Source organism: Panthera leo, chromosome A1 (genome assembly GCF_018350215.1).
Source record: "Panthera leo isolate Ple1 chromosome A1, P.leo_Ple1_pat1.1, whole genome shotgun sequence".
Classification (NCBI taxonomy): domain Eukaryota; kingdom Metazoa; phylum Chordata; class Mammalia; order Carnivora; family Felidae; genus Panthera; species Panthera leo.
In genome coordinates, this window is record NC_056679.1 from 204,224,071 (window position 1) to 204,248,800 (window position 24,730).

The 24,730-nt window shown below is 41.9% G+C and overlaps 1 protein-coding gene across 12 annotated transcripts in view; it reads right to left on the bottom strand.

The window, feature by feature from the left end:
* Positions 1-24,324, bottom strand: part of ZNF131 (zinc finger protein 131) — a 30,288-nt gene extending 5,964 nt beyond the window's left edge. For 2 of the 12 annotated variants that reach the window (XM_042950646.1, XM_042950579.1), the window contains exons 1-5: positions 23,745-23,976; positions 23,085-23,223; positions 21,956-22,057; positions 15,135-15,279; positions 3,768-4,453 (exon numbers count right to left, since the gene is read on the bottom strand). In XM_042950646.1, the coding sequence (XP_042806580.1) occupies positions 3,768-4,453; positions 15,135-15,279; positions 21,956-22,057; positions 23,085-23,208 (1,057 nt within the window). In that variant the 5' untranslated portion in view covers positions 23,209-23,223; positions 23,745-23,976. The other 10 variants (XM_042950607.1, XM_042950599.1, XM_042950637.1 and 7 more) reach the window with 10 other exon arrangements.
* Between the last annotated feature and the right edge of the window lie 406 nt (positions 24,325-24,730).

Below are 24,730 nucleotides of genomic sequence, written 5' to 3' on the forward strand. Positions count from 1 at the left end.
CTTAATGTTCTTCACATTTCCAACCCTCTTCCACTATCACTGCCTTTACTCAGCCTCTCCTTCTTGCTTAGATCGCTCCAACAGCTTCTTAATTAGACCTTGTAGGTTTCATCTCGCTCCACTCTATCTTGCCCGTCATGACTCTAAAAACAGAAATGTGATCCTGGCTTAAACTTCTTTAAAATGACAGTTTTCCAAAATAAAATCTGAATTCATTTACAGCACTTATGAAAAGTAACTATATGATCTTGGCTTTATCTCCCATCACTTTCTCATCTCTTGCCCTTGAACCACTGGTAGATTGTCCATGATGCCTAAGTGCATGCCATGTGGGCAGCCCTTCCTAACAGCTACACATGCTGGCATTCCTCAACTTGGACCCAATCCCCCGGCCTCAACCTACCAGCAGCATTCCAAACAAGTTGCTTACGCTCTTTCCTCTATGCCTGTGCATGCTTCATTTCTTTTGCCTGGAATGCCCATCTCCTGGAAAACTCCTTTTCCTTTGGGTGTCATTATAGGGTGAATACTCCAGGAAACCATCCTGGTCTCTTCCATCATAAACAAACAGTACAGGCAGGCATTCCCATAAGACTGTGTGCTTACCTCTATTAGCACTTAGCCCGTCACATGTGACTGTGCCTGCTTGTCTTTCCCAACATAACTGTGAGCTCCTTGAAGGCAGAGACTCTAAAAATTCCTTATCTCCACGACCTAGCAGGTTGGCATTACCATTACTATTTTCCAAATGGAAACAAAATAATTCAGAGGACGAGTAACAGCCAAAATTTTGCAATTCAAGTCATAGATTATAGCGCATGCTTTAAGAACACTGAAGAAATCAAACCACTAAACTAATAAAAGTATGCAAAATGTGAAACTGAGGGGGATTTATATATATTTTGAGGGTAGGAACACAGGAATGGGATTGTTCCTTATCTTTACACTTAGTTTGTTATAAGCAAAAAACGATCCATCCTTCATTAACATAAGCACAATTTAAAGCTGTTTACTTATGCTCCTCTTGAATTCACCAAGTCACTGATCACATCTGCAACTATCTTGTTACTAATTACTAATACAGTTAATTGAGGTTAAATGCCAACAAAAGTTCAGTTTGCTTTATGTGTTAAACTGTTCTTCAAATTGACATCTAGTTCTATAATTTGTAACAACGTAATTATCTCACATAATTTTAAAGATAAAGACATACAACATAATATACTTTAGCTCTATATTCTGTGTTTAATCCAAAATACAACGTATAGGACTTGAAAGACACATTTTAACTTCCAAAATAGTCTGTGTTGCCTGTTTTCAACAGGCAAGTTATCAGGTTATGTTTTAGGTAAAAGAGACAATTGCTTCTACTTTTACAATGCTAGAAAATAATATGAAAGTGACTGATTATCTGCTGGGACACAGGAAACCCTTATTAAAACACACTAGTTACCAATTAACATTTATTTACTAGTTTAATGGTATAGCAATCGTTTTTGCAAAACTACATTAAAATAGATGAATATTTGTTTTAAGGACTAAAAACTATTACTATAGGCAGTTTCTAAATATACAATATACCTGTATGTTTGAAAATCAGAAAGCATTTTCCCAAAAGGTTTCATAAACACCTATTAGTTACCCAAACCAGTACCCTAAAGCTTTTTAAATCTATACTAGATGAAATTAAAGTAGGAGATTCTCTTGCTATTCATTTAACCACTAAGTATTGATTCTAGGCATTTATTCAGTCCCCGAGTATGGATACTAAACATTTAAGTGAGGGATGCCACATTTATCTGAATCTATCCGCTTCCTCAATTTCAAGTAGTATACAGCAAGCAACTCAGGACAGCAAGGAAATCTATGAAAAAATTGCTTCAAAATTCTCCAAACTCCAGCAAAGAGAAAGATTTTGAATAGTATGGAACACCTGTGTTGTCTTCACTGTATTAAACCATCTAGACAGCATTAGCCACCACAGAGAACTTGGGAACGCGTGTCCAGAGTCTGACACTTGGCACATCTTATCCACTGCTCTCCCCACACCCGAGATTCAAAGCATTGGCAGAAGCTCCTGTGTGTGGCACAGGAGACTTAGCAAAGAGGCTTGAGAGGCAGAAGGACAGGGTGTCTGACAGGACAAAAACAGGCACAGGAGATGGATGCAGAGCTATAAGGACCAGAGGCCGAGTGGGACACTCCCTGGAATCACTCCTGCATGCCTGAGATGGCTCCCACGAGGAGGGCAGTAAAAGACTTTACCTTTCTCATCCCCTTTGCTGTCCATCAGTGCCAACACTGTGTGCCCTCGGAGAGGGGTGGGAAGATGAACATATGCTGACTACTTCACCACCAGGTCATAACAGGTGACCAAGTGTACACAAATGGATAAACATGCCAGGGATTTTTGTAAACATATTGATCTACGTAACATATAAATGAGATAGGAAATGTAAAAAAAGGAACGGTGAAGTTTCCCTGTAATTAGGATTTCATAATTTATCATCCTTGGTAAGTAATCACAAGCTGTGTTATATGTATTTCTTTTAAAAATATAAAAATTGGCCCTGTAAAACAAATAATCCAGTGAAGAAATGGGCAGAAGACATGAAGAGACACTTTCCAAAGAAGACATCCAGATGGCCAATAGGCACATGAAAAGATGCTCAATGTCACTCCTCATCAGGGAAATACAAATCAAAACCACACTCAGATACCACGTCACACCAGTCAGAGTGGCTAAAATGAACAAATCAGGAGACTATAGATGCTGGCGAGGATGTGGAGAAACGGGAACCCCCTTGCACTGCTGGTGGGAATGCAAACTGGTGCAGCCGCTCTGGAAAACAGTGTGGAGGTTCCTCAAAAAATTAAAAATAGATCTACCCTATGACCCAGCAATAGCACTGCTAGGAATTTACCCAAGGGATACAGGAGTGCTGATGCATAGGGGCACCAATACCCCAGTGTTTATAGCAGCACTTTCAACAACAGCCAAATTATGGAAAGAGCCTAAATGCCCATCAACTGACGAATGGATAAGGAAGATGTGGTTTATATATACAATGGAATACTACTTGGCAATGCGAAAGAATGAAATCTGGCCATTTGCAGCAACGTGGATGGAACTGGAGGGTATTATGCTAAGTGCAGTCAGTCTGCTGAGTGCAGATATTGTATGTTTTCACTCATGTGGATCCTGAGAAACTGAACAGAAGACCATGGGGGAAAGGAAGAGGGGAAAAATAGTTACAAACAGAGAGGGAGGGAGGCAAACCATAAGAGACTCTTAAATACAGAGAACAGGGTTGATGGGGGGTGGGGAAGAGGGGAAAGTGGGTGATGGGCATCGAGGTGGGCACCTTTTGGGATGAGCACTGGGTGTTGTATGTAAGCCAATTTGACAATAGACTGTATTTAAAAAATAAAAAAATAAAAAAATAAAACTGGACCAGGAAAAAAAAAAAAAAAAAAAAATATATATATATATATATATATATATATATATAAAAATTGGCAAGGTGCAAGAGTGACAACTACTTCCAAAGTTGATACTGATTCTGCTTTTAAAGTATCAATATTTCAACAAACTAATACCAAAAAAACAATGTGAACTCAACCTGCATATTAGAAAAAACAGGAGATGGTTTCTGTGGTAATAATAAAAAAAAAAAAAAAAAAAAAAAAAAAAAAAGGATTTAGACATTGAGACCTGAAGTGAATGTGGAAAAATATACTTTTAACATAAAGTATTTGCTAATTACCTGTATGTTTTCGAAGATGCTCTTTAAAATGTCCAAAGTGGTCAAACTGTTTTTCACAGTATTGACATATGTGAATTTTTTTCCCAGTTCTTTGCTTCTTACTGACTCCACCTTCTTCGAGGTGGTAACAGTTGAGGTGCTGTTTCCATGCGCTCTCCCGAAGATACCTTTTATTGCATATTTCACACTTGAAACTCTCAGTGGAGTGTGATTTCATGTGTTCCTTAAAATGGTAAAACAATTTAAATGAACGGTTACATTTCTCACAATGGAACAAGTCCTTCACATGTGACAGCTGAAGTTCCACAATTTCAATACCTTCTACCTGTTTGCTTGTGGGGTCAGATGCACAACCATCTTCTTCCTTAATCTGCCCTTTCCTATCACCTTGACGGTACTTGCTGGTAATATCTGCCAACAGTGCCAGGGCGGAATCATCAGAAGAACCTGTGCTCTGAATGTACTTTATGGACTGCTTGGCAGAAGCCACTTCCTCCAACGTTTCGATGCCTTCATCTTCCACTTCGATTGTGCCTTCGGCAATCTCCACCTCAATCTCAACAGGTTCTGACTCTGCAGATGGCAATGACTCAGTGATAACATTTGAAGTTTCTGCAATCTTTCTTTTTTTTGCCTCGCTTTTTCCTGTGGTATTTTCCTCTAGTGGAGCTGAGTTTTCTTTGTTCCTGAAATACATAATGTATGGATTTAAAAATCTGTAAGGTCAATCAAATTCCTAGCAGGCTTTTGGGAAGAACTGGTAAGCTCAAAGTAAAATTTATATGGAAAGGCAAAACACCAGCTTGGATGACTTATACTACCTGATTTCAAGACTTACTGTAGAGCTGCAGTGAGTTAAGATGCGACACTGGTGAAAGGACAGACAAGACGTGAAGATTTGTGGGACAGAATGAAGTCCATCAATAGACCTACACTTATTCAGTTAACTGATTTTTGAAAAAAAGGCTCCAAGGTAATTTAATGGAGGAAAGAATGTTTTAACAGTGGTACTGGAACAACTGGTCTTTAAATGGAGAAAATAAATCTCAACCATCACTTTCAAATCATACCCCCCAAAATTAATTAAAATGGATCACAGACTTTAATGGAAGAACTAAAACAATTAAACTTCTAGAAAAAATAGGAGAAAATCTTTGTAACATTGGGTTACTAAAAGATTTCTTAGAGGCGCCTGGGTGGCTCAGTCGGTTGGGCATCCGACTCCGGCTCAGGTCATGATCTCGCAGTCCGTGAGTTCGAGCCCCGCCATCGGGCTCTGGGCTGACAGCTCAGAGCCTGGAACCTGTTTCGGATTCTGTGTCTCCCTCTCTCTCTGACCCTCCCCTGCTCATGCTCTGTCTCTCTCTGTCTCAAAAATAAATAAATGTTTTAAAAAAAAAAAAACATTAAAAAAAAAAAAGATTTCTTAAATAGCACACAAAAACAGAAAGCTTAATAGCAAAAATTAACAAAAGAGATTTCATCAAAATTAAAAACTTCTGCCCTTTGAAATAGTTAACAAAAAGGCAAGCCACAAACCAAACAAATGGCAACCACAGACCAGAACATGGGCACACGTATATCTGCCAAAGGTCTTACATAGACAGTATAAAAAGAACTGCCACAATCCAATAAACACAAAGAAGATAACTATTAGGTGACAATTATCCATGAGTCTCATGTTTCTGCACATCTTCTGAACTGACAGCTTTTGTTCTGGACTCTCTTCAAAGATGTCTGCAGTAGAGCCAGCAATCTGGAAAGACAGAGTATGGCTCCCTCTAGAGCAGAGGGCAGCTGTGCTTACTGTCCATATAATAATATCCCCCTTTGGGCAACGTCAGTCAGGTTTGCTTGCAGCCCATTATCTAAGATTGGGCTTCCTAAGCTGGAGTTTCTTCGACTGTGATGTAATCCAACCACATGCAGAGCTTTCACCTGGGCCACTCTATGTCACCCCTGTGAGGGAGAAGGAAAAACTGGCACAAATACAAAACTCATGCTGCTTGCTGTGCAAAAAAGAAAATCTTTCTAACCTAAAAGTCTCATATCCTCTATCAGTATCTATGAAAACTGTGCAGGATAAACTGTTGGCTTGTAAATAGGGTAAAATCTCAGATCTGTCACAGTTCTTGCCAGGTTTTGGCAACAAGGACAAAATGCTGAAAAAGAGCAGGTTTACCAGAAGACAAAGAATCAGGCCTCACAGAGCAATTAATGGGATCTGAGGAAGTCCACTGGAGCTGGCAATAAACATGTTGACCAAACTGCATGATCAAGTGGGCAATGCGTCATCTTCCATTTAGTTGCTGACTGCTTGGAGTTAAACTGTGTCCCTCAAAAAGATATACTGAAGTCCGGACCCCTCATACCTGTGAATGTAACCTTATTTGGGAATCAGTCTTTGTAGATGTAATCAAGGATGAGGTCTACAACTCCGTCCTTGTAAGTAGAGGTTCATTTGGGCACACACACGAGAAAGCCATACAAAGAGACAGAAGACAGCAACGTGAATGAAGATGTGGGCAAAGACTGCAGTCATACTGCCACAAGCCAAGAACACCTGGGGCTCACAGAAGCTAGAACAGGCAAGGAAGGATCTTCCCCTACAGGCTTTTGAAGGAACATGGCCCTGCCAATACCATGGTTTAAAATTTCTAGCCTCCAGAACTGTGAGACAGTAAATTTCTGTTATACCCAGTTTGTGGTACTTTGTTAGGGCAGCCTCAGAAAACTAAAACATCTGTTAATGAGGAAAAACTAGGAGGGTGGTTGCAGGATGAATACTAGAGAGTAAGTTCAAGGACAGCTGCTCGAATGGTTCCTGGTTGTTGCAAACTCTCCCAGTGTTGGGAGAGGACCTCTCTGCCAACCTGGTGGTCTGTCATAAGTGCAATCCATCAAAACAACTAAGATCCACAGGTGGGAACAGGGGTGGAGACAGAAGGTTCCACCCCTTTACAGACAAGTTATCTAAACCAAGGGTGACAAGAGGGAAATTTGCAACTGCTACTAACAAAAACAAGTTGAGTCATTAGAACTTTGGCTGGTCCACATGAGAGATGAAGGGCAACACGATGCTTGCCAAGGAAGAATGGCAACACCTGGGCAGGGCTCACTCTCCTGCAGTGTCACATCTACCTTAGATTCATTTGGAGAGGACACTAAAAGGTCTCGGGTTTTTTCCTGCAGTGTGTCCTGGCTGCCATAAAGGTGCCATGGTGCTCTTGGGGAGATTTCTCGGAGACAAACTCCCGTGATGAAGCACTGTCTAGTAAGTCTTCTTGCCAACTGGATTTTACAATGCTCATGAAGATGAGTCACTGGGGAATAAGAATCCAAAATAATATAAATTCCTGTGGTCAAGCCTCCTGAAAATCCCAACTTTTATGTTAAACCAGGTAAAAACATAAGAGATGTTTTATAACAACAGGGCAGCCAATGTCTAGGATTAAGGTATACTTTTTTTTTTAAGAAACAGAGTGCGAGCTGGGGAGGGAAAGAATCCTAAGCAGGCTCCATGCTCAGCACAGAGCCTAATGTGAGGCTTTGGCCCCATGACCTGAGCTGAAATCAAGAGTCCAACACTCAACCGACTGAGCCAGCCAGGCACCCTGAACGTACACACTTTAAAGCTCACTGGCATGGAGTTACTTTCTTCCTCCATATCTCTTTCTCTTCTACCTCCCCTCGCCTGATGCCTTGACTTCACCAGCTTGGAGGAAGATAATGAGGGGTGGAGCCAAGGTCTCCCTGTTTCCAAGGGTATAGTGAAGACCCCCATATATCTATCCAAGTATGCTGAGGGAAACTCAGGAATGGAAGAGACTCAAACTTTCATGGCTCCATTAGATTCAGGTGTCCAACTAACCATCCTATCACAGGGAAAGGAGGCACTTACATTCAAGGTTTAGGGGTTTAGGCAAAGTTCACAACAGGAAAGGGAGGCTGTCTTAACCCTGTGGGTAGAGCCGATTCTACATACTGGTGTTGCCTTGACATCTGAATGTATAGCAGGAATTGGTATGGTATTTACATTGCTCTATTCTGTAAGTACCAGAGATAGACTGTCCCAAACGGAAAAGAGCCACAGGTAGAGAGGAGCTATTGGAAGAAGCTCCCCTGACAGATGCCACCAACAGCTGGTCAAGGTTTAGCACAAGCGTCTCTATCTCGTGATGCCTAAAGTTTACACTATACGGATGTCCTGTTGACTTATAAGCTATAAGTCTGTCTCAAAGGCCCTGATTTCAGTGTTAGCACACCTCCATCAGTAGGTGTTGCTGATAAACCCCCAACAAAATTCAGAGGCCTATTCACCGAGTGAAGTTTCTTGGGACTAAGTGAGTAGATTCACAACACCCAATCCCTCCAGCAGTTAAAGAAAAACTGTTCCTTCACCTCCTTCCTCTCCCTACTAAAAATGATGATCAGCATCTTATTGTACTTTTTTGGGTTGCTGGAGACAGCATGTACCTCACTCGGGCATCCTACTTCTTTGTATCAGCTCATCTGCAAATCAGCATCTTTTAAAGTGGGGCTCTAATCAAAAGGCTGCACTGGAAGTTGTCCATCAAGCTGTGGTACATTCTCTACTTCGGAGGTCCTATAACTCTTAATGACCCCTCTGAACTACAAGTCTGACACTGATGCTTTTGCAGAGTAGAGCTTCTGACCAAGGGAGGCAGGCTCCACCCACAAGGTAGACCTTGTAGTTTTGTACTGGTCAATTCCCTGACACATCTGCACGGCACACTCCCTTTGAAAAGAAAGGATTAGTGTGCTGTTGGGCTCTTGTTGAAACTGATGCCTGATTCAGTGAGGCTTTGAGGCTCTCTAGCCTGATACTGCCATTTGGGAGCACGTCAACTAGGACTTTAACGAATAGCAAGGTAAAACAAGCCCACTAAGTCTCATTTCTCAAAATAAGTCTCATTTCTCAAAGTAAGATACTCAAGAAAGCAATTGACCTCTTCGCTCTACATGGGAAAAAAAAAAAAAAAAAGGTTGCTTGCTCCCTCACTCTGATGCCCAAAGAAAGCCACTAGATCAATGGGGTTTTTGATTCACAAATGGTTTGGCTAAACTCACGACTGATGGTATTCCCTGGGCTGCTGCAAATGCTCAGCTTTAGCACCGACTACACAAAACCAAAAGTGGATGTGGTTGCTGTGCTCAGAGGGCAGAACTCAAAAGCTTTCTTCATAGCTCTAGACAACATTCTCCACAATGAACCATGTTATACTGTATTGACTCCTGGGCTGCTGCCAGTGGCCTAGCTGTTTGGAAGAGACAGAAATCGTGGCAGATTAAAGACCTCTATCTTCAGGACCACAACTGTGGAAACAAATAGCAGCTGCTGATCAAAACTATCTGGATCACTGATTCATGCCCATGGGAAGGGCCCGTTCTCTACCAACCAGATACCAACCAGAAGGAAGAGGCTGATCAAGGCTGCACTGCCTAGACTTCCATCACGGACTCCTAGGATCCAATATTATTCTGAACATGGTGACATATCCACCATCACAGATTAAGCATAAAGTAGCCTATGTTTCTAATGTGGAAGTTGCCACTGGATGCCAGACTTGTGACACCCACCGAAAGCTGGCCTGTTTGTCTCACCGTGAAGGAGGCCACTGGACCTCTGACCCCATTTTAGAGCCATCAGTACTGCCTCACCAGTGTTGACACTTTTTAAGGTCACAATGCTGCGGTTCCAGACTGATCTGTTGGTTCTGGCCACACCACTGTGGCCCCTGAGACTAATCTGTGTTTTGTTTAGCTTTCTAGATCATTTGCAGTCTGATAATTTTGTGCCAAAACCTACTCAATAATTGGCTAACAGTCAAGGTATTGAGGAACCCTTTAAGCTCCCCACCATCCACAGACACTTGTAATACAGACAGCATTGCAAAGCCTCCTCAAACACTGACTCAGGAAGATTTCTAACTCTACTTCCCTCCCATCCTTTGTCCAAAAATCTGAGTAAGGCACTTTGTGATGACCAGACTCAGCTGTCCCCAGAAAGGGATTATCTCTTCTCATCTGCTTCCTGGGGAATGATCAAGACAAAAATGGGTGGAAAGTTATAGAAGCCTAATTGGACATTTGAATTCTGCCCTGACCATTCTTAGACACAATCCTTACCTTTCCCACCACAATGGCAACACTGGCACAGCCTGGTTGGTATCTCTTCCAGGTGACAGCCCAGTCAAAAGTGGGCTTAGGAGATTCAAACTTAATTCTAGTTCAGCCATCTGGAGTCTCTTTTTGAACTGACATCATCTTACATCCTAAAATAATGACCACTTGGCTGAATATACTGGTTGCCAAGTACACTTAAGACTGCCCCTGTGAGCCAAAGTGGAAGACACAATGGGTCTAGACGGTTTATGAAAATGACCTTGTGTCCCTGACCTTTCTGGATGAAAGGTCTGGGTAAGAGGAATGGATGACTGGAAAAGAATGAGGTTATAGCTACCAGAATGTAACACAATGATTCTGTGGAGGTGAAGAGAGAGCAACAATTCTGGCACCTGAGGAGACTTGTCCTTCTCTTATCCTTCCAAACTGCCCCCACAGCCTTCCTTGGGTAGGAAAATGCTCTGATGCAGTTCTCCCCATCTGTTGCAAGCCAACGTTTAAACTGACTGCTAGATCTGCCCTCCCCTGCCAGATGACTCGGACCATGATTTGACGATCATCTCCCTTAACTTTACCAAGAAGTCTTCTGCAAACAGCAGAGGATGGCCAAGTTCCTGCATGTTCCATGCAAAAACAAGTATTTGCCCCACTACCATTCCCAAAGCTGAGGCTCAGTTTGTGAGATGGATAATTAATTACCACTCAGGTAATTAATTCAGGTGTTGACCACCTTTAGACCCTTCTAAAAACCTTTAGACCAGATTCAATCAGGGAAAGGGTAAAGCCACATTTGAGGCCTGTGCCCCTGACTGATGAAGGTCCTACTGGGCACAAACAACTATAAACACCACTTTCTTTCCAACCTACCTATAATCCCTTAGGACCATACTTCTCATGTGCAAGCCAGGTACTAACTTCTTTCCCTCTCTAAAGTATGATGACCTGCACTTCAGGAGTGGGTAGAAGAGATCATCATCCTGTTTAAACAAAACACCACCAGTAGATCAGTTTAGTTCTCAGATGACTGCAGAGATCTCCCCAAAACGAGGCAACTTTTGGTTATTTGGGGGAGCTTCCTGGAGGAATAACTGACTTGTTATTTATGTGTGCTCCATGCATAGTTTTCCCAACAATGCGAATCATCTAAATAAAAAGGTGGCACAAAATCTGTGCCTGACGTAAGCCTATGTAATCAAGGACACCACTTGGGCCCTGGAAGGCATTCATGTCAGCTTCAAATCACTGGCCAGGGTTATTATGGATACACTTGCCCTAGACCTCCTCCCTGTGGGCCAATGAGGGACTGTGCAAGTGCTAAAAGATCTTGCTATACTTGGATTAATGCTTAGGGCTAAGTGAAAAAGGTCACTTTCCACTTAGGGCTAAAGAATAAAGCTACCTGGCTTTCTAGGAATTTGTTCAGCTGGCTGAGTCTAGGACCTTAAGAAAATGGGTGGATGGGTAAGCTCAGTGGTGCAGGGTGGCCACATCCTGCTGCTTCAAGTTCTGTTTATAGTTGCCTTCATTAAATCCAGTGTGAAAAAATTCAATGGATTAGGACCCAGTCCCTATTGGTCAGATTAATCAGAGTGGCCACAGAGTAGTGTACTCATGGAACAATTTACCAGAAGCTAAAATAATATAGAAACAAGGATATTGTTGGAAGATAGTTATGGATCCCTCATGTTTCTGCATGTCTTGTAAACAGACACTGATAGCCTTTTGTTCTGGATCTTTTCAATGCTGCCTGTATAGCAAATAGCCTTAGAAGAGAGAACTGGTCTTCCCCCAAGTGGGGGACAGGTGCATCTATAGCTCATTATAAAAGATTTGGGTTTCCTACAGCTCAGTGTTCCTCAAATGTGATGCAAACCACTGTGAGTACAGCACACACCTAGGCCACCCTGTCTCACCCCCATGGGACTTGCATGTGGGCTAAGGAGGATAAGAAAAATTGATGTGAATGTGAGAGTTCATGCTGCTCCTTATGCTGTGAGAGAAATGAAGTCCTTTTTTCTCTGACTCAGGAGTCTCCTGTCTTCTGCCAGCATTCAAAAAACAGTGGCAGGACAATTTATTAGTTTGCAAACAGGATAAAATCCCAGACCCTTCACAGTTCTTGATAATAAACCCAATTTAAAAATGGGCAAAAGATCTCAACAGACACCTTGCCAAAGAAGATAAGCACATGGCAAAAAAGCACATGAAGTAATGTTCATCATTAGTCATAAGGGAAATGCCAACTAAAACCACTACACACCTACATCAGCACAGCTAAAATGAAAAGGCCTGATCATATCAAGTATCAGCAGGGCTGTGGAGCAACAGGAACTCTCACACACTTCAATTTGGAATACAAAATGGCACAGCAATTTGGAAAGCAGTTTAGCGGTTTCTTAAAAAAAATTAAAAACATCTATCATACAACCCAGCTATTCCACTCCTAGGTATTTACTGAGAAATGAAAGCATAGCCACTTTATTTGTAAAAGGTGGAACCCTAAATGTCCATCAACAGGTGGTATAGCCATACTAGGGAACACTACCCAACAATAAAAGGTAATGAAATAGTAATACCCACGACAACACTGACAAATCTCTAAAACATAATGCTAAGTGAAAAAAGTCAACCAGAAACTACACTGTAGGAATCCATTTATATGACATCCCAGATAAAACTACAGTGATAAAAATCAAAGCAGTGGATAACTGAAGCTGGGGATTAGGGCTGACTAGAGAGTCATGAGAAACTCAGAATGATGGGAACGTTCCTATGTCTTGATTATGGTGGTGATTACACCACTGTATACAAACGCCAAAATTCAAACTCTATCCTAACTGGGTGAACTGTTTGACATGTAAATTATACTTCAATAGGCTGGCGAGGAAAAATCTATAAGGCAACTGCTGCTCCCTAACAAGTATCAGGAAGCTTCTCATACATAGCTTTAAATACACAATAATGTAATTCTAGCAAAGCAAAATAAGTCCCTAATATTTTTCCTCAGTGTCATTCAGAAAGTTGACACCGTATGCCAAAAATACTTGCATAATGCGAAAGTGAGAAGAGCACTTATTTCACCTTCTGTATCTACAAAACAATTATACAATAATCTTCTCAGTATAGAATTGCCTTAACCAGTCAATTTAACTACAACTAAATTAATTTTTATTCCTTAATTGCATTATCATTAACAGCCAACATGTAATGCTGCTTGCTGTCTTCTTGTCTTTAAAGAACTCTTCAGAGGACGCTGCATGCCTAACTGCTTCAAGAAACAATTCAGTATGTTATTGTATTTACATTGAAAAGCATTCACTGATGGTTGTAATTACTATAAAGATCCCACTCTTATAATAATAAATCTTCCCAAAGTTTCTAAATAGGCCTGGGAAAAGAGCCATGCCCAGTTGTTCTCACCTTCATCTCACAGTGACTATACACAATGAACTCAAGTCCTAACTCTCCCGAATCCAACCTAGGCTGTCAGAATGTGTTCCACTGTTCTGCTGCCAAGGACTTTCCCCACAGCTGGATACTAACTTACTAGTACGAGCAGCAAGGAGAACTACACAGATAGAACACTTTTTCAGTAGATTCTCAGCCAGGATTTAACCACATCTGATGTTGCCCTATCCGTATTATATTCCCTTTCTACTTTCATTCTGAAAAGGTATGACATCAGGTACTATCTTCAACATACCTCTATTTTGCTACCCAGGTCTCAGCTCTCTCTGCAGGAGTGTTGACCTGGTTTTAACTGGTACGCACCCACCCATCCATTCACAAATGTGCACACACATACTATGTGCCAGGCACTAGGCATTAGAGAATACATACATACCAAGCTCGTGGTTTAATCTTGAATTCTGTCATCAAACTAATTACAAGTTCATTAGGAGAAATGGTACTTATGGATAATTATAATTCAATTATTTCTTAGAATTATTCTAATTTGCATCTTTTGACTAAACCATACCAGTGAGTTGGACTAAATTATTTTGCCCCACGTGCAAATGGATTTTACCAAACTGCACTTTAGTGTTACACCAATGACATCACAAGAAACACAGCCGGGAGATATTAATAACAATGCCAGTTCACATTCGGAGTACTTTATACCAGACACCATGCTGAGCACTTTACGTGCATTAATTCATTTAATGCCCATAAATAATCCTGTGTAGAAAGTACCACTATTACCCCCTTTGACAGATGAGGAAACTGAGGTGCTGACAAGTTGAGTAACTTCATTACATGGTAGAGAGCGAAGCTATTACCCAGGCAGCCTGACTCCAGAACTCTTGCTCTCAGTCACTGTATTTATTTTTATTTTGTTAACATATGTATTATCTTTATTTTAAAAAGAGACTGTGTGTACACATGTGCATGAGCAGGGGTGGGGCAGAGAACATCCTAAGCAGATTCCATGCTCAGCACGGAGTCCCAAGAGGGGTTTGATCTCACAAATGCGAGATCACAACCTGACCAGTATCAAGAGTCGGATGCATAACCGCCTAAGCCACTCAGGCACCCTGGTCACTATGTTATATTGCCACTGTTTGTTATGCAAGATGTTGAGTCTTTGTTATGTCATTTAATGTTTTAATACTTTCTCTGAGAAATTTTGTGTCTTAATGCCAGGAATGGCTCCGAAGCAACTGATTTGTTCTCATAGCCATGAATAATGTAGCTTAAGGTTTTTCTTTCCTTTTTCTTTCCATTAGGTGCTTCAGAATTCAGAGCTAGATTTAGCCCACCTAGCAAGTGTATAGACTTGAATGCCATGCATATTGGCTACTGTATTTCTAACTTCACTGATTATCACCTCATGTGGCCTATTTATCTTCATCCATTTCCTCACTATTTTTAAACAGGACTATGTTAATCTTTGTAAGCCAAATTCTTTTTAGAATAAAGCTTGGTACAATTAACAACTCAAACCCAACAAAACAACTCCTTAAAAGCTGCCTAGTCTTCCCGATTTTATTAGATACAAAAGATGCTACTTTAATTACCCTTAGCAGTTTTTACAGAAGGACAAGAAATCAAGTGTGAGAGAAAGAGCAATCAGTATCAAGAATTTTATAGATCCTTAAATATTCTTAATTTCAAAATGTCAATCCTTTATGGCATAACACATACAATAAATTCTTGACTAATAGGATGTACATGACTGAACAGAACTATCTGTGCATCACTAAGAAAATAAGTAATTACCTGACTTCAAGGGCTTTGATAGCTTCTAGCATTTGTAGAAACTCTGCTGCTTTCCATACATCATTGGCTTCTTCTTCTCCTTGTATCATTAATTTTGCTGTGTATGTGAACTCAATTAAATGACGGAAGGCCATTTTACTAACACCTGTAAAAAAAAGATGTGCATTAGCATGTTTGCCCACTGATTCAAAACTTCTAACATTTAGTAAAGAAAAAAAAAAGCTCAGTGTTCAAAACCTGATTAGTATCTGAATTTCAGAAAATTAATTCCTGATGGAATTCTCATTAACAGTACAGTAATACTATAGCCAAAGTTCCTACCAAACTACTTTAAGATCTTTCCCAAAGGTTTCCTAATACTCTTATGAATAGTAAATAGTAAAATCTATCACTTAAATACATGAATTGGCTAACTATTACATGTCAGACATGCTATGTTTCTTGCCAGGGATCACTACATCAACTCAGCTCCAAATTTTCAAGGGCCTTCCACAGCTCAGCAAAAAAGTTCCAAACCAGTCTGCCTTTATTTCAAGGTACTTCACGTTATTTTCCTATTTACCACTATTTTCCCTTCCAAATTTTAAACTGTATCAATCCCATACTATATACTGATCTTTAAACAAACCCTTCACTTCTAAAAGTTTCCTTGCCTTAACACTCACCTTCCTTAATGAATGCTCAGTTTGTATCTGTATAAGTCCTATTGCCCTTGAAGGCCCAATTCTAATGCCACACCCTTAATGAAACTTTCTAATACTTCCCCCAGGCTGAACTCTGTACCTGTTCTGGTAATTAAAACCCATGGGCATCTCTGGACTCTAAGTTACACGAGGGAAATGATTTTTGTCTCTGTACACTCACCTCCCACTATCTAAAACAATGCTCCCTAAAATGCAGACACACAAAGTAGGAGTGAATAAGGGCTAAAGTCACTTCCAAAATTAAATTTCCATGATTCCAACTTTTCTTTACAAGTTTTATGGTTAGATTTTGGCCCAAAAGGATACTCTATTTCTTTGTTCTCTTCAATGCTATATATTATTGTTTCAGTCTGCTAATGCAAGACAACAAAAATCTATTGAAAGAAACAAATAGAAAACCACTTTTATTTAAGGATTTTAAGTAATCTCTACACTCAAAGTGGGGGGTTGAACCTATAACCCCAAGATCAAAAGTCACATGCTCAACCGACTGAGCCAACCAGGCCCTCCAAGAGAAAGCTACTTTCAACACTGAATTTTTACACTAAGAAATGCCCAAGTCTAAACTGCACACAATTTGCATAACTGCAAATACAAAAATACTTTTATTTTCTTCCTATGCACTTTATATACCTGAATAAGCAATCTAAAAATGACTGGATTCTTTTCAGGTTGCTTTTATTTGGATCTCCCCTAAATCTCTGTTTTCCTGTTGTCTTTTCACCATGGTATTCATTATTATATGAGAGTAGCCTGAGGTACAGATAACTAAACTTAAGGAGTTTTGATCAAATGTTTAAAAGTATAACAAAACACCTTTGTTGGGGTGCCTGGGTAGCTCAGTCATTTAAGTGTCTGACTCTTGATCTCAGCTCAGGATACGATCTCACCGTTCATGAGTTTGAGCCTCACGCTGGGCTATGTGCTGACAGGTCAGAGCCTGGAACCTGCTTTGGATTCTGTGTCTCCCACTCTCTCTGTCCCTCCCCTTCTCAAAAATAAACATTAAAAAAAACTTTTTTAAATGTGTATTTTTCTCGAAATGGAATGACACATATAATACTACAAATACCAGGCATGACTCTAAACACGTCACAAGTATTAACTCCATCCTCATATCAATCCTATGGAGAACTTACTATAATAATCCCATTTCACAGACAGGAAAACTGAGGCACACAGAAGTTAATAACTGTGACTTTGGCAAGTTACTGAAAAGATTAAACTAGAATCAAACACAGATGGCTCGACTCTTAAGCCCAACATAAGATTTTTTTTTAAATAATGTTTATTTATTTTTGGGAGAGAGAGCAGAGGCAGAGAGAAAGGGAGACAAAGAATCTGAAGCAGGCTTCAGGCTCTGAGCTGTCAGCACAGAGTCCAACGCAGGGCTCAAACTCACAAACCGTGACATCATGACCTGAGCTGAAGTCAGATGCTTAACCAACTGAGCCACCCAGGCGCCCCCAACATAAGATTTTTAAATAAGATGATGGCAGGAAACACTCCTGCTTGGAAGAGTTTGAATATCCACAGCTTAATTCACTACAGGCCCACAATCTCTTATTCACAATTCCAAAGTCCCCCAGATCTCTTAAGACCAGAAGTTTTCCCATTAATTTGGCAACAATATTTGATCTGAATGGACATTAGGCTATTTATAGTCTTTATCCCACTTAGAGTAAATATTAATATGCTACTCTGCTGAAGTATTATTTCGTTATAGAATGTCACCCCCTAGACCCCACTGGGAGTATAATGTACTACACAGACTGCATTATCTTTAGAAAATTTGTAATTTCAAGAAACATCTGGCCTCCAAGGATTTGAATAAGGAATTACAGACTTAGTTCCCAATTTTGGTTAATTAGAATCATTGCAGACTTAAAGCATGGGTCTCTGATCCTTAGAATCAAAACCAGGATAGGAAACTTTTTTTTTTTTTTTTATAAGCACCTTAGGTGCTTAAGTCGCCAGTCCAGCACTAGTCCTAGGAATAAACTACTGACCTAATTAGCTAACATGGACCAAACGGCTAACATGTGCCCAGGGAAGTGATGTGGTGACAGATGATGCACAGCTGCGAAAACACTTGGTTCTCTATCAGGACTACTTTGATAACTTCCAAATCTCAGTCGACTTCACTAATCCCTTGCTCCTTTCGTAAGAGAAGTGGGCAAGAGAATATAGTCTTTCTGAGTTATCTAAGGAAACTGTTAATATGAACACCTTAGCCTGAATCTTCTTTTTTTCCCTTAGGAAGAAGCAAAACAGGGCAGCATTCTAGACATATAGAGGTCATTATTCATATTTTACGGAGGGAGGTTAAAATTATAACTAAGATGGAGAAAGCACACTCCACCCTATCTTGTCCACTGATTACAATTAAAAATCCTGGGCAGAATACATAAAGCAAATACATAAGGACTCTGAAACATAAATAGAAACAAGCAGGCTGAGGACAGAAATCAAAACTCAAAAGAGCAGCAGTGAGTTTCCTGGTTTTTATTTTTCCTCTCACATATCCCAGCTTACACTTGAAGACAGCCCAAATCCTGTAACTGTGTAGCAGGTACAGAAGAAAACTCTGGCTAGAGAATCAGGAAAGGGAACAGAGAGTACATGTGTGTTGTTGGGGGGGGGGGGGGGGGAGATACTTGGATTTATTCCTCTCAGCCCTGCCTCAAGGCAAGTCCCAGTTCTGATGCTGCACACCTGTGGCTGGTGGCCGCCAAGCAGACACTAATTCTTAGAAAAGGTTCTTCTTTCTGACAGAAAACTAGCAATGATCTCCAAGAACATGGAGAGAATTTTTTTTCCCCCCCTCTCATTACTTTGTCTAGAAAATGGATCCCACTATGGGAAGTCTATGTCAGCACAGGGAAGCTAAAAATCCCAGTTTTCCAGCCAGAGGATCAGGAAAAGTTGCCCCGAGGAGCTAAAGTACTGAAGTCAGAAGAGGGAGCTAGAGAAAGGTCCTTGTGAATGCAGCCTAGCACTAGCCACTGAGCTACACATGTGGAACTGACCTGAGGCAACACAGTAAAGGGTCTAAGACCTGCACTATGTATGATGTGGACCCAGGCTGGCACACCTGGCACCCGAGCAGCACAACAAAGGTTTTGAAAAATAAACTGGCATTGCATCCACAGCCCACATAAGCCCAGACTGAACCTAAACCAGGCTGACTGCCTGCTAAAAACAAAACCAAATCAAAACAACAACAGCAGCATTCTCCAGAGGATTTTAACAGCACAGAATGTCATAACATTAAAACGTCCGTGACATAGTGAAAACTTACTTGACATATCTCACAGATAAGAAAAAGAAAAGCCACATGTCCAAGGTTATATAACGACAAAACAGTGAAGCCAGGACTACAAGGCAGGTTGTCTAATGACATGTCCAGGGCTTTCTTTATAGCCAAGTGACCTAGACAGATTGTACAGTGATCCTGAAGTTAAGGGCTTAAGAAAACATTGAGCCAAGGGGTGCATGGGTGGGTCAGTCAGTTGAGTGTCCAACTTCGACTCAGGTCATGATCTCGCAGTTTGTGAGTTCAAGCCCCACTTTGGGTTCTGTGCTGACAGCTCAGAGCCTGGAGCCTGCTTCGTATTCTGTGTCTCCTCTCTCTGCCCCTCCCATGCTCATGCTCTGTCTCTGTCTCTCAATAATAAATAAATGTTAAAAAAAAAGAAATAAAAAAAAAGAAAGAAAGAAAACACTAAGCCAAGGGGTTCCTGGGTGGCTCAGTTAAGCGTCCAACTCTTGATTTCAGCTTGGGTCATGATCTTGTGGCCCATGAGTTTGAGCCCCACTTCAGGCTCCTCACTGACAGTGTGGAGCCTGCTTGAGATTCTCTCTCTCCTTTTCTCTCTGCCCTTCCCCTGCTCACATGCGCGTGTGCATGTGCTCTCTCTCAAAGATGAAAACATTAAAAACAATTTTTTAATAATAAAAAAAAACACCAAAAGAAAAACAAAAACACACTGAGCCAAACTGATTCTTTAAACCTGAACCTGGCAAATAACAAAAACAGAAAATGTTCTTACACTTTCTCATTTGTCATGTTAAGTACTGAAGGCTTGTATGTGCTATCCTATAATGAAGGCAGCAGGTCAGAGGTACTAAGAAGTACAAGAGAATCTCAAGGTGATTAGTCTCCAGAAGAAAAGACCCTACTTCTCCAGGTATATTCCTTGTTCCAAAAGCAATGCATATTCTAGACTGGGCCACTTATTTGCTTAAAAAGCAGAAGTCAGCTCCTCTTTGAAATCTTTATCTCACCAAGGTAGACTAAACCACTCGTCCTCCCTCCTCGGCGACACCATTCCACAATAAAAGTCTCTGCAACACTCTTTGCTCTCTTTTCTGCATCTGTTGCTCATCTGTGATTAAATCTGCAAATTCTTTAAAGTCTGTCTCATTCATCAATTTTTCACTTCCTGGGTCCAGTACAGTACATAACACATAACAAGTATTAATTCTGACAAACAGTCCCAATTTATTAAACTTTGACAATGTACCAAACACTATGCTCAGCGCTCTGCACATGTTATTTCAAGTAATTGTGACAAGCCTATAAAGAAATGAGGAATTTTCAGATGAAAATTTTATTCCTCTCAGCCCTGCCTCAAGGCAAGCTGTCTATGCAACTAAGGTAAAGTAACCTGCCTGGCGTCACAAAGTACCTCAGGTAAATAAATGGATGAAATCTTGCCCTGTAACAGAAACTAATACCGTATAGGCAGCTAGATTCTCACTTTAGTAAGCTTCGTGGATTTCCATTATGCCTGTGGCTGTCCATCACAGATAATGAAAAGATTATCTATGGATGTATCAGCCAGAATGCTAAACTGGAATGTAAAGCCACCCCCCCAAAAGGAATATGCTTAAGTTTTCACATTTTCTTTACTCCCCAGGGCACCAAATTTTCCCAAGGGAACAGTGTTTCTAGGCAACTCATTCATAACAAATATATATATACACACACAGTGAAGAAGATACAAAACCAAAGCTCAAGAACACTGGAAAAGCTAAAGTTCTGTATTTATGTAGACAAATATTTCCTACAGTTTTGGATGGTGGGGAGGGGTAAGTAATGTCATATCAAAAGACAAAAGCATGGTAATTAATACACAAAATGAATCCCTTCCTAGCTGGGCAACACTGAGCAAGTAACCATTTGGAGCCTGTTCCCTGATGTATAAATTGGAAATAATACCACTTACTTCAAAGGATTGCTTTAAACCTCAGAAAATGCACCTAAACTAAATAGCACTATAGCTAGCACTTGGGAAGCTATTATCACAAAAGTCAAACAAGTGCAAAAATCACTTTCTACTTTAAGGTTGTATCTACTGAACGATTCCTTCCATCCCAGACTCTATATCCACTACAACTTCTGAATGCTGCTTCGGTTCATCTTTCCTAGCCTTTTCCATATTGTGGCAGCACACTTCATCTTGCGCATGTCATAAGTACCTCTGCTAATAAAGCAGCTCTACTGTAACCTGTGGCATTCCCACCAGTCTGAAACATAAGCCCACTGAACAAAAATGGGAATTCACTTCTAATACATGTTTTCAAAAGAGTGAGCACTGGTCTCAGAAGTTGAAAAAGACTCTTTTATGAGATCAACATCTACCATCTAAAGTAAGGGTTTTCCCTGGCGGATCATTTTACCATGCACTTTACGGAAAGCAAGAATTCTCAAGTGTCAAAAGAACAATTTATCCAGTCAAGTAACAGGAACCACTGATACCTATTTCCTACAGTACCTTGCTAAAGTAACACTTCTTCATTAATTATTATAATGTTTGCTAAATATTGTATTTATAACAAGCATTTACCAGGGCACCTGGGTAGCTCAGTTGGTTAAGCGTCTTCAGGTCATGACCTCATGGGTTCGTGAGATCCAGTCCCAAGCCCTGTGTCCCGTGTACCCTGTCCCCTGTGTCGGGCTTGCATTGCCAGCAAGGAGGCTGCCAGGGATTCTCTCCCTCCCCTTTCTCTGCCTCTCCCTCCCCCATTTGCATGTGTGCACACGCATGGGCCCTCTCTCCAAATAAGTAAATTAATTAAAAAACAAACAAACAAACAAAAACAAGCATTTACCTTCAATCTCCACCAAAGGTTCCTGAGTAAACTCCTGAAAGAATTTGTAGAAGAACTTACTGCAAGCAGCCAAAACAGCTTTGTGGGCCTTAAAATGGTGTCCTAGATTAAAAAAAAAAAAAAAAAAAGAGTATCATATGTATTCAAAAATCAAAAGTAAAACCATAAAACAAAGTAGTAAATTATATAAAGATCTTTCTTCATAATACAATCATAAGACTATATAAATTACGAAACTAAAGTCAGAACATTCTAAGCAGCTATCTTGATAAATTTCAATTTCAATTAGACATGAACCCAAATCTTTACCTCAAAGACCTCATAAAGTCAATTTATAAAAGCCAGTTTATAAAACTAAAAGAGATAAGAGAAGCTTCTTACTACTTAAAGAGTGAAAGGCATATCGGATTCAGTTTAAACTGCTAAATATAAACACAACCCAAAAAGTTATACATCACTTGGAAAGAGACAAAAAAAACACAGAATAAACATAATGCTGGATGTATCTGCTATGGAAAACATGTTAATATGCCTAATATTTGGAAGCAGCAGATCTACAGTAAGCAGATCTATAATAAATAGCTTGCCTTGAGGAGTCTATTTTCACTAAATAGAAAAGATACCCAAGCTACGTTTGTCTCCATTATAATGACAACTCCTAACACTGGTAAAGACCCCATTTGATTTGTACCCAAAGAGGGTACAAATGCTGCAAAGGTATGTCTCACGTTCTCCCTCCAAGACCATTTGGGAAGGTAGGAACAATCAACACTTCTCAAATGATTGTTGTGAAAGGCTCCTTAAAGAAGTTTATGAGCAGAAAGCTATTAACCAAACATTTAGAGACATCCTCTCTATCTCCACGCCATCATCTTACACTAATGTGTGCAATAGGGAAACTTCAAGAGGCTGCAACAAGTTAAGATGTGATGATTATGTTGAAAGCATGACTAGCCAACTAGCCTTCTGCAACACGGTCTATGTGAGTGGCCACTGACAAGTACCCCCTCGTCCCAGCGCACACTCAATAGGCACAGTCCACAGAGGGTTGGGTATAAAAGGCGGGTGGGGGAAGGGGAGAGAAGAACGGTAGCCACAAATTCACTGCTCTGCCCACCACCCTACCCACCATCGACAATCAGGGTGATGTCAGTAAACCGATCCTGCTCTCGCTGTTCATTCAATCGGTCCAGGATCATTTTATGATGTTCCGGGAACTCCTGAAGGCATTCCATCGTCTCTTCGGCCTCCATGGCCGTCGGGCTGCTCTACAAAAGAGGAGCATGATAATGTACACCCATGAGCTCGGGCCGAGGCACAAAACCCCTAAAGCATAAAACAACAAAACCCAAAACCCCAGCTACGTGAAAAGAAGGGGTGGGGGGAGGGTGAGGCAAGAGGAGAGGAAGGCGAGGGAAGAAAGAAAGGCGAGCCGGGTGGCCGCCGCGCGTTGGGGGCCGGAGCCACGGCCGCGGGACTCCGAGCCTGACCTAATTGGAGTCGGGAGACGCGAGCTGAAGCGGGGTGGGCAGAGCGCCGGAGGCTCCGGGCGCCGGGGCGCGCAAGTCCGGCAGGGGAAGGGACCCGACAGCCGTGGCGGCGCCCTAACGGCCCGCCAAGCCCCTCTGCCCGGCCCTGGCTCCTGCGGCCCCGGACCCGGTCCGGCCCGCGGCCCACAACGACTCCCGGGTCGCCTCTCCCTCCCCCGCCCTCCCTCTTCTCCCCCGCCCCGACCGGGCCGGCACTCACTCAGCGAAGGAGGAGCGGCCCGGGCCTGCGCGTCACTTACGTCGACGTACTGCGTCACCGCGCTGGGCTCCGGCTGACGCGGACGCCGACCAAGCGCCGACCACGGAGCGAAGAAGCCACACCTCCACCGCCCGGCTAGTGGCGGATTTGGCGCTCGTCGAGGGTGAGGCGGCCAACGCTGGGAGGAGGAAGTCGGGCTGTGCTAGGGTAGAGCCAGTTGCGGGCCAGGCTGTACCCGGGGCAGGGATCCTAAATCATAAATCCTAAACCCCGCCCTTCCACCCACCTTCGCAGGACTCCAGGTGTGAGCGCTTCCGACCCGGACCTCGAAATAAACTCACAACTCGTCCCGGGTGCGCTTTTATTCCGCGGCTCCTCCCGCCCCGCCCCCTTCCCTCCCAAGCCTTGGGTGGGCCCGCCTTACCTAGCTCTTGATCCTCCCTCTCTCCTCTCTGGCCCTCGGATCTTCCCGGCTCTCACCTCTCTGGGCGAAACTGAACCCACACTGTTCCCTACCCCTAAATAGCGCCTCGCCCTCCATTTCCTCACGATTGCCCGGGCACTGCTTCTGCTGGGTCCGACCGGCACACGTGCGCTCGCTCCGAGACCCTGGCGGCCGCGGCGCGGGCGGCGGCCACGGGCGCGAGCACGTTCCGGCCGCCTGGGACCTTCCTCCCCGGTGCCCGCCCTCTCCGCGCTCTGCAGGCGGCACGTGCTTGCTAGGCTTGGGACCTGGATCTGCTCGGATTATTTACACATGATGCTATTACTACAGCTCTCCACTCCCAACCCCTGCGCTTAAAGAGACCAGTGACCTACAATCAGCCTCTCTTCCCTGGGTCATTCATTCATTCATCCGAAAAAAATGCTTTTGGAGGGTAACAGTCGAGATTTACTTTTTCTCGCATAAGAAAATAGAGTGAGGATTAGGGAAAGACTCAAAATACCTGGTTATATGCAAGGGTGAGTGTAATCATTGTTTCAACAGACATTTATTTATTGAGAGCCAGCGCTGTGCTAGGCACT